Raw genomic sequence first — 10675 nt, 5'->3', positions numbered from 1 at the left:
AGTAAACAGCACTAAAACCTGTGTCATAAGTACTGTTGTTGCTTTATTGAAAGTATTGACAGTGACAGCCACAAGCATACACTGAAAAACAAACACACTGTACAACATAATGACAGCAGCCAGGATCATTGAGTAAAAATCTAATTATTAATTATAGGATTTTGGAACATTCTTGAACAGATTTACAACTATGTAATTTTCGAATCATCCATGTCACTTTTAACAAACCACATGGATGTTTCTGTTGATTATTTTAATGCAGTCACTTCTTCACTGTGGTGAGGATCAGAGGAGCAGAGTTTGTACCTGTTTTGTTATAACAAGGATTTAAAAATGGAAACAGTTTTTCATTGAAGCTGCAGCCAGTGAAGGAGTAGATCAGATCTTCAGTATCTACATCATAAAAAGAGACCAGACCCTCATCATAGTCCACAAACACCCCCACCTTCTGAGGAGCAGAGTCCAGGGACAGAGGGACATGAGGGTCAGTACAGGCATAATACTTATCTATGTTTTTCATATACAGGGACCAGTATCCATTTGTACTCGCCAGAACCTTTTTTCTGTCAACAGACTCTTTGGCGACCCCCAAATACCACTCAATCTTATCTTTGACTTGAACCTCAAAGTAAAACCTGCCAGAAGAAATGCTCTGTTTTGCAATAACAGTGCACCAATTAAATCTCTGTGGACTGTCTAAGAAATTTTTCACATCAGTGTCGTGAACCTGCTTCAAATCGTCAGACACAGACAGATAAATATTAGCTGTTTCTGGATCCAGAGTCAGCTCCACTGCAAACAGCTGCACTTTTTGCAGTTCACTTTTAATCACTTTCTTTATTTCTTCAGTGAAAGTCTCCTTCAGGCTTTGTTCCAGCTCAGACAGAACTCGTGCTGCTGTTCCCTCAAACTGTGGTTCCTGCGTCACGATGCTCCAGTCCTTCAGACCAGTAGGGGGCAGCGAGGGGCAGTGCTGGATGAAATGCAGGTGGTCTTCAGAACGCTTAAGCTCTTCAGCCTCAGTGATCCTCTGTTCGAGTTCACAGATCTCCTGCTTCAGCTGCTGGACCAGCGCTTCAGTCTGAGTCTGTGTCTGCTTCTGTTTCTCCTGCAGCTCCAGGATGAAGCGCTCTCTGCTCCTCTCCACAGACTCTATCAGAGCAGTGAAGGCCTGCAGCCCTATGGTCTTCTCTATGTCTGCTGCTCTGTCACTCAGCTGCACTGAGCTCTGCAGCTCCAGGATCTTCATCCTCCTCTGCTCCACCATGTGCTGGCTCTCCTCCTGTGTCTGCACCAGCGAGGCCTTTCTCTGCTCAAACTCTTCCTTCAGAGACACAAACTTATGGGACTGGTGCTCCAGCAGAGCACACATGGTACAGACGCAGCTGTGGTCGCTGCGGCAGAAGAGCTCCAGAGGTTTTTGATGCTGAGGGCACATCCTGTCCTGCAAGTCCTCCACAGGCTCCATCAGCTGGTGGCCCCTCAGTCCAGGCACACTCAGATGAGGTTGGAGGTGCAGCTCACAGAATGAGGAGAGGCAAACCAGGCAGGACTTGACCGCCTTTAGTTTGGGACCAGTGCAGAAATCACAGGACACTTCTCCTGGTTTGGACACTTCAGAGCTACTTCCTGATTCCATTTTGAACCGAGAAACCATCTCCGAGAAGAGTGTGTTCACTTTGAGCTCTGGCTTTGTCTGAAACAGCTCTTTACACAGAGGGCACCTGCAGGGGGCGCTGGTGTCCCAGTGCTGAGCGAGGCAGGTTTGCAGAAGTTGTGTCCGCATGGAGTGGACACTGGGTCAGTGAACAGGTCCAGACAGATAGAGCACAGGAACTCGTCATCAGAGCTCGCAGAGGCAGCCATTTTCACCTGAGGACAGAGGGAGATGTGGTGTGAATATAATATGGTTCACATGAATCTGATAAACCTTTAAAAAATAAACTGCATGGGAAACACCACAGCCATTGTCATTAAACACACACATGCTGACAAACACTCCTCATCCAGCTACAGCAAAAAGGCCCTTGCCACAGGGTTGTATATATTCCGGAGTAAAATGAAATAATTTTCTCTTACGGTAAACAGATTCTTGGAAACACGTCCAACTTGGTGCCAATAATAAAGGGTGTTGTTCAGATTCCTCTCGGACTTGTTGAAACTGCTGTGTAAAGTCAAAGTGAAACTGTCTCAGTGATTGGACGAACCACTTGGAAACTTTTGCTGCTGGTTTGAGCATGAGGGAAGTGGGTTGATCCTGCAGGGCCTTAAAGAGACAGGCAGCCTTTCTGAGGACGTCAGTGAATCTCAAGTGAAACCAAATTGAACAGACTTTCATTTTTAGGTTGACATGTAATGCAGTAAATCTACAAGAACCTTCTGAGAGAGTAAAACAGAAGTGCCACAGTTACCATGGAGATCCGCCATGTTTGTAGTTGGTAGCATACAATTTCCATAAAAAATGAGGGAAAAAGGAACAACTCCATGAGCAGCTGAGTTATTGCTGGTAAATACATCTAACGCACTGTGGTGTCCAAGTGTTTTAATGTGAACAGTAACTCACATTCCCGAACAGTTCTTTACATATTCAGGTTATGAATAGGCTATGCATAAAACATTCAATGCCACTCATGTCAACAAGTTCGTAAAAAGTAAAGGGGGTTCATCAGAGGATCTTTTAAACCTTTTTCACCAGCACAGTCACAAGACATTTCTGAACAGCCTCACCACAGTTAAGGAAGCTGTCCAGCTGGTCCAGTTGTTTTCTGTTGTTCTCTGTTGTAGCTGTTGTGTCTTCATCTGGATTTTAAATGACCTTGGTGTTGAAGAAGTGAATGGTGCCAGAGGCGTAGGCAGTCAACAGGCAAAGGCGTGCAGACACAACAACCTGCTGGAGCTGAAGGCCTAAAGACAGTGGAGATGATCGTGGAGTTCAGGAAAGACACAGCCCCACCATCCCCCCTCGCCCTGACAGACTCTCCCACCCCCATCTCCATCGTGGACTCCTTCGGTTTCCTGGGCACCACCATCACCCAGGACCTCAAATGGGAGCCAACCACCAGCTCCCTCATCAAGAAGGCCCTGCAGAGGATGTTCTTCCTTCAGCAGCCGAAGTAACTTAAGCTGCCAAGATGCTGGTGCAGTTCTACACGGTCATCATCGAGTCCATCCTCTCCTCCTCCATCACCGTGTGGTTCCCCGGCGCTACGGACCGGGACAAGCATGAACTGCAGCGCATTGTGTGTGCTGCTGAGAAGGTGATTCATCTTTTGAGGACCAGTACGATTCCAGGACCCGGAGGCGTGTAGGTCGGATCACAGCTGACCCTTCTCACCCTGGACAAGGACTATTCATCCCTCTCCCCTCAGGCAGGAGGATACGGTCCATACAGACTCATACCTCCCGCCACATGAACAGTTTTTTCCCCTCCGCCATCAGACTCATGAATGAAAACAAGACTCAGTAGCTATGTATCAGACTCGTGTATGTAATAACCTGTTCCAGCTATTTGCACTGCTCTATTACACATGGCTGGTTTGACTAGATTTTGTCCTGGTTCAGTCTCATTATTGAAAGGGAAAAGGTCGGCTCTGTTTCTTCAATTAATTCAGATTTAGTTTCTACTTGGTTAGTTTAATCCTAGTTAAACATTACAGACATCGGTTAGTGCTGGTTTAGACCTGATGTAATGTCTAAGCGTTGCTGTGTCTCTGTTTGGTCCATATCACAGCTCAAATGTATTTATTTCCTTTATTTTATCAGGCAAAACATTAAGAACAAATTCTTATTTACAATGTTGGCCTAAACATGCGCTTCAAGGGGACAGGGAAGGGGATACAAAACAAATAGTTCATTTAATTTGTTTCACTATTATAAGTGTTATTACTTGGTAGAGGAAATATTCATATCCCACTATTTATTTTCTGACCAAATTATGGAATATGGAATTTTATGACCAAAAAAAAGGAATGTGAGTTGGTGATGGTGAAGAGAACCAAGGTGATGGTAGTAAACAGCCCATGATCACTAAAAAACTGTGTCATTAAGTAATACTTTATTGAAAGTAGTGATGCCAATGTTCTACAAACAGCCACAAAGTTCACACTGAAAAACAAACATACTGGACAATATACAGCAATTATAACATGGAAAATTGAAAAAAAAAAAAAATGTAATTTTCAAATCACCCAGGTCACTTCTAACAAACCACATAGATGTTTCTGTTGATTATTTTAATGCAGTCACTTCTTCACTGTGGTGAGGATCAGAGGAGCAGAGTTTGTACCTCTTTTGTTAGAACAAGGATTTAAAAATGGAAACAGTTTTTCATTGAAGCTGCAGCCAGTGAAAGAGTAGATCAGATCTTCAGTATCGACATCATAAAAAGAGACCAGACCCTCATCATAGTCCACAAACACCCCCACCTTCTGAGGAGCAGAGTTCAGGGACAGAGGGACATGAGGGTCAGTACAGGCACAATACTTATCTATGTTTTTCATATGAAGGGACCAGTATCCACTTTCACTTGTCAGAGTCAGACCCTTTTTTCTGTCAACAGACTCTTTGGCGACCCCCAAATACCACTGAATCTTATCTTTGACTTGAACCTCAAAGTAAAACCTGCCTGAAGAAATACTCTGCTTTGCAATAACAGTGAACCAAGAAAATCTCTGAGGACTTTCTGAAAACTTCCTCATATCAGTGTGATGAACCTGCTTCAAGTCGTCAGACACAGACATAAAGGGATGAGCTGTTTCTGGATCCAGAGTCAGGTCTACTGCAAACAGCTGCACTCCCTTAAATTCACTTTTAACACTTTTAATCACTTTCTTTATTTCTTCAGCAAAAGTCTCCTTCAGGCTTCGCTCCAGCTCAGACAGAACTCGTGCTGCTGTTCCCTCAAACATCTGTGGTTCCAGCGTCACGCTGCTCCAGTCCTTTAGACCAGTAGGGGGCAGCGAGGGGCAGTGCTGGATGAAATGCAGGTGGTCTTCAGAACGCTTAAGCTCTTCAGCCTCAGTGATCCTCTGTTCGAGTTCACAGATCTCCTGCTTCAGCTGCTGGACCAGCGCTTCAGCCTGAGTCTGTGTCTGCTTCTGTTTCTCCTGCAGCTCCAGGATGAAGCGCTCTCTGCTCCTCTCCACAGACTCTATCAGAGCAGTGAAGGCCTGCAGCCCTATGGTCTTCTCTGTGTCTGCTGCTCTGTCACTCAGCTGCACTGACCTCTGCACCTCCAGGATCTTCATCCTCCTCTGCTCCACCATGTGCTGGCTCTCCTCCTGTGTCTGCACCAGAGAGGCCTTTCTCTGCTCAAACTCTTCCTTCAGAGACACAAACTTATGGGACTGGTGCTCCAGCAGAGCACACATGGTGCAGACGCAGCTGTGGTCGCTGCGGCAGAAGAGTTCCAGAGGCTTTTGATGCTGAGGGCACATCCTGTCCTGCATATCCTCCACAGGCTCCATCAGCTGGTGGCCCCTCAGTCCAGGCACACTCGGATGAGGCTGGAGGTGCAGCTCGCAGAATGAGGAGAGGCAAACCAGGCAGGACTTGACCGCCTTTAGTTTGGGACCAGTGCAGAAATCACAGGACACTTCTCCAGGTTTGGACACTTCAGAGCTTCTTCCTGATTCCATTTTGAACCGAGAAACCATCTCCGAGACCAGTGTGTTCACTTTGAGCTCTGGCTTTGTCTGAAACAGCTCTTTACACAGAGGACACCTGCAGGGGGCGCTGGTGTCCCAGTGCTGAGCGAGGCAGCGTTTGCAGAAGTTGTGTCCGCATGGAGTGGACACTGGGTCAGTGAACAGGTCCAGACAGATAGAGCACAGGAACTCGTCATCAGAGCTCGCAGAGGCAGCCATTTTCACCTGAGGACAGAGGGAGATGTGGTGTGAATATAATATGGTCCACATGAATCTGATAAACCTTTAAAAAATAAATTGCATGGGAAACACCACAGCCATTGTCATTAAACACACACATGCTGACAAACACTCCTCATCCAGCAACAGCAGAAACAAGGCACTTGCCACAGGGTTGTATATATTCCGGAGTAAAATGAAATAATTTTCTCTTACGGTAAACAGATTCTTGGAAACACGTCCAACTTGGTGCCAATAATAACGGGTGTTGTTCAGATTCCTCTCGGACTTGTTGAAACTGTTCTGTACAGTCAAAGTGAAACTGTCTCAGTAATTGGACGAACCACTTGGAAACTTTTGCTGCTGGTTTGAGGGAAGTGGGTTGATCCTGCAGGGCCTTAAAGAGACAGGCAGCCTTTCTGAGGATGTCAGTGAATCTAAAGTGAAACCAAATTGAAAAGACTTTCATTTTTAGGTTGACATGTAATGCAGTAAATCAACAAGCACCTTCTGAGAGAGTAAAACAGAAGTGCCACAGTTACCATGGAGATCCGCCATGTTTGTAGTTGGTAGCATACATTTTCCATAAAAAATGAGGGGGAAAAGGAACAACTCCGTGAGCAGCTGAGTTACTGCTGGTAAATACATCTAACTCACTGTGGTGTCCAAGTGTTTTAAAGTGAACAGTAACTCACATTCCCGAGCACCACCATCACCCAGGACCTCAAATGGGATCCAACCACCAGCTCCCTCATCAAGATGGCCCAGCAGAGGATGTTCTTCCTTCAGCAGCCGAAGAAACTTAAGCTGCCAAGATGCTGGTGCAGTTCTACACGGTCATCATCAAGTCCATCCTCTCCTCCTCCATCACCGTGTGGTTCCCGGCGCTACGGACCGGGACAAGCATGAACTGCAGCGCATTGTGTGTGCTGCTGAGAAGGTGATTCATCTTTTGAGGACCAGTACGATTCCAGGACCCGGAGGCGTGAAGGTCGGATCACAGCTGACCCTTCTCACCCTGGACAAGGACTATTCACCCCTCTCCCCTCAGGCAGGAGGCTACAGTCCATACAGACTTTTACCTCCCGCCACATGAACAGTTTTTTCCCCACCGCCATCAGACCCATGAATGATAACAAGACTCAGTAACTATGTATCAGACTCATATATGTAATAACCTGTTCGAGCCATTTGCACTGCTCTATTACACATGGCTGGTTTGACTAGATTTTGTCCTGGTTCAGTCTCATTATTGAAAGGGAAAAGGTCGGCTCTGTTTCTTCAATTAATTCAGATTTAGTTTCTACTTGGTTAGTTTAATCCTAGTTAAACATTACAGGCATCGGTTAGTGCTGGTTTAGACATGGGCGCAGATAGCGGGGGGGACGGGGGGGACATGACGTACCCAGATTTTCATTCACCTGGATCCGTCCCCCTCACTTTTATGAAGAAAAATATCTTGCAAGCATTTTGCAATGTGCGAAACAGCGCCTCCCTTGACCATTCACTTTGATATGCGGCGAGAAACGGTATTGCGCTCATGTGTTTGTGTTGACTGGGCTGTGCGTGTGTCAAAATGCGAAACGCGAGCTGTTGGTTTACTTGGTTATCAGACAGTGTAGCCTACGTCAGGACTGCTTTTTCATACGTCATGTGGCATGCTTGGTGAGTGATTAGAAACCGTACCAATACGCATTATTGTCTTGCAATGATGGGCAATTAAGTTTGATAGGTTGTCATGCCTGAGCAGCTTTGTCCCCCCCAGTTTCAAAAACCTATCTGCGCCCCTGGGTTTAGACCTGATGTAAAGTCTAAACGTTGCTGTGTCTCTGTTTGGTCCATATCACAGCTCAAATGTATTTATTTCTTTATTTTATCAGGCAAAACATTGAGAACAAATTCTTATTTAAAATGTTGGCCTAAAAATGCACTTCATAGGACAGGGAAGGGGATACAAAACAAATAGTTAATTGAATTTGTTTCACTAATATAAGTGTTATTACTTGGTAGAGGAAATATTCATATACCACTATTTATTCTCTGACCAAAAAAAGGATTGTGAGTTGGTGATGGTGAAGAGTACCAAGGTGATGGTAGTAAACAGCCCATGATCACTAAAACCGGTGTCACAAGTATGGTAATTACTTTATTGAAAGTATTGATAGTGACAATGTTCTACAAACAGCCACAAAGCATATACTGAAAAACAAACATACTGTACAATATAATTACAGCAGCCAGCAGTATATGGAAAAAAACGTAATCAATAAAGTAGGATTTTGGAACATTTTTTACACTATGTAATTTTCAAATCACCCATGTCATTTTTAACAAACCACATAGATCTTTTCTGTTGATTATATTAATGAGAGTCACTCCTTCACTGTGATGAGGATCAGAGGAGCAGAGTTTGTACCTTCCTCGTTAGAACAAGGATTTAAAAATGGAAACAGTTTTTCATTGAAGCTGCAGCCAGTGAAGGAGTAGATCAGATCTTCAGTATCTACATCATAAAAAGAGACCAGACCCTTGTCAAAGTCCACAAACACCCCCACCTTCTGAGGAGCAGAGTCCAGGGACAGAGGGACATGAGGGTCAGTACAGGCATAATACTTATCTATGTTTTTCATATACAGGGACCAGTATCCATTTTTACTCGCCAGAACCTTTTTTCTGTCAACAGACTCTTTGGCGACCCCCAAATACCACTCAATCTTATCTTTGACTTGAACCTCAAAGTAAAACCTGCCAGAAGAAATGCTCTGCTTTGCAATAACAGTGCTCCAATTAAATCTCTGTGGACTGTCTAAGAAATTTTTCACATCAGTGTCATGAACCTGCTTCAAATCGTCAGACACAGACAGATAAATATTAGCTGTTTGTGGATCCAGAGTCAGCTCCACTGCAAACAGCTGCACTTTTTGCAGTTCACTTTTAATCACTTTCTTTATTTCTTCAGTGAAAGTCTCCTTCAGGCTTTGTTCCAGCTCAGACAGAACTCGTGCTGCTGTTCCCTCAAACTGTGGTTCCTGCGTCACGCTGCTCCAGTCCTTCAGACCAGTAGGGGGCAGCGAGGGGCAGTGCTGGATGAAATGCAGGTGGTCTTCAGAGCGCTTAAGCTCCTCAGCCTCAGTGATCCTCTGTTCGAGTTCACAGATCTCCTGCTTCAGCTGCTGGACCAGCGCTTCAGCCTGAGTCTGTGTCTGCTTCTGTTTCTCCTGCAGCTCCAGGATGAAGCGCTCTCTGCTCCTCTCCACAGACTCTATCAGAGCAGTGAAGGCCTGCAGCCCTATGGTCTTCTCTATGTCTGCGGCTTTGTCACTCAGCTGCACTGACCTCTGCACCTCCAGGATCTTCATCCTCCTCTGCTCCACCATGCGCTGGCTCTCCTCCTGTGTCTGCACCAGAGAGGCCTTTCTCTGCTCAAACTCTTCCTTCAGAGACACAAACTTATGGGACTGGTGCTCCAGCAGAGCACACATGGTGCAGACGCAGCTGTGGTCGCTGCGGCAGAAGAGCTCCAGAGGTTTTTGATGCTGAGGGCACATCCTGTCCTGCAAGTCCTCCACAGGCTCCATCAGCTGGTGGCCCCTCAGTCCAGGCACACTCAGATGAGGCTGGAGGTGCAGCTCGCAGAATGAGGAGAGGCAAACCAGGCAGGACTTGACCGCCTTTAGTTTGGGACCAGTGCAGAAATCACAGGACACTTCTCCAGGTTTGGACACTTCAGAGCTACTTCCTGATTCCATTTTGAACCGAGAAACCATCTCTGAGAACAGTGTGTTCACTTTGAGCTCTGGCTTTGTCTGAAACAGCTCTTTACACAGAGGGCACCTGCAGGGGGCGCTGGTGTCCCAGTGCTGAGCGAGGCAGCCTTTGCAGAAGTTGTGTCCGCATGAAGTGGACACTGGGTCAGTGAACAGGTCCAGACAGATAGAGCACAGGAACTCGTCATCAGAGCTCGCAGAGGCAGCCATTTTCACCTGAGGACAGAGGGAGATGTGGTGTGATAATAATACTGTCCACAAGAAAACCATATGAACTAAAAATGAAACTGTGCGGTGGCAACACCACAGCCATTGTCATTAAACACACAAGTGACTAACAAACACTCCTCATGCAGCTACGGCAAAAACAAGGCCCACAGTGTTGTAAATATTTCAGAGCAAAATAAAAGTAAACAGACTCTGTGCGGCTCTTTCAGTCGTTCTTATTCCGGTGCACACCAGGTACCTTTGACTTGGAAACGCGTCCAACTTGATGCAAATAATAAAGGGTGTTGTTCGGGTTCCTCTCGGACTTGTGTTGGTTGAAACTGCTGTGTGAAGTCAAAGTGAAACTATCTCAGTGATTGGACGAACCACTTGGAAACTTTTTCTGCTGGAAGGAGCGTATGAGGGAAGTGGGTTGATCCAGCAGGGCCTTAAAGAGACAGGCAGCCAGGGCAGGGTTCCCAAACTTTTCAGGCAAAGACCCCCAAGATCACTCAACCAACAACTTGAGACCCCCCTCTCTAATATATTAGTAGGTTTTATAATAATTTATGGTGCAAAACATTTAAAATCTGGTTTAATGCTGTTTTCATTCCAAAATACATCAAATTCAATATATGTAAAAGAAAAGAAAAGGAAATTGACAAAGAAGCATACTGTTCTGCAATCCTATTATGGTACTAAAATAGTTTGTTTCATGAATGTGACTTATAAGTGTCCTCATATCTGAATCCACTTTGCTTAAATGTTAATGTTTTAACTTTTATTATAGACCAGTCAGAAAACAGAATGAGCTCCACCAGGTTGCGAAGTCCTATG

At 45.4% G+C, this 10675-nt stretch overlaps 1 protein-coding gene and 1 pseudogene across 2 annotated transcripts; both read right to left on the bottom strand.

Annotated features, from left to right (window-relative positions):
- Window positions 1-244: 244 nt before the first annotated feature.
- LOC306978256 (zinc-binding protein A33-like) lies at window positions 245-5866 on the bottom strand (annotated as a pseudogene). Its single transcript has 2 exons — window positions 4713-5866; window positions 245-1872 (listed from the first exon to the last, which is right to left on the bottom strand). The product of its transcript is annotated as a zinc-binding protein A33-like (transcript).
- A 2318-nt stretch (window positions 5867-8184) lies between these two features.
- Window positions 8185-10265, bottom strand: LOC306978677 (E3 ubiquitin-protein ligase TRIM21-like). Its single transcript, XM_079577325.1, has 2 exons — window positions 10098-10265; window positions 8185-9847 (listed from the first exon to the last, which is right to left on the bottom strand). The coding sequence occupies exon 2, from the start codon at window positions 9839-9841 to the stop codon at window positions 8237-8239; it is 1605 nt and encodes a 534-aa protein (XP_079433451.1). The 5' UTR covers window positions 9842-9847; window positions 10098-10265; the 3' UTR covers window positions 8185-8236.
- Between the last annotated feature and the right edge of the window lie 410 nt (window positions 10266-10675).

This window comes from Gobius niger (genome assembly GCF_951799975.1).
Source record: "Gobius niger genome assembly, chromosome: 19".
NCBI classification, from domain to species: Eukaryota; Metazoa; Chordata; class Actinopteri; order Gobiiformes; family Gobiidae; genus Gobius; species Gobius niger.
This window is presented reverse-complemented; position numbering and strand designations above follow the sequence as displayed.

Coding starts and splice junctions, on each gene's coding strand:
- LOC306978677 (XM_079577325.1), bottom strand. CDS start 9,841: ATGGCTGCCTCTGCGAGCTCTGATGACGAGTTCCTGTGCTCTATCTGT.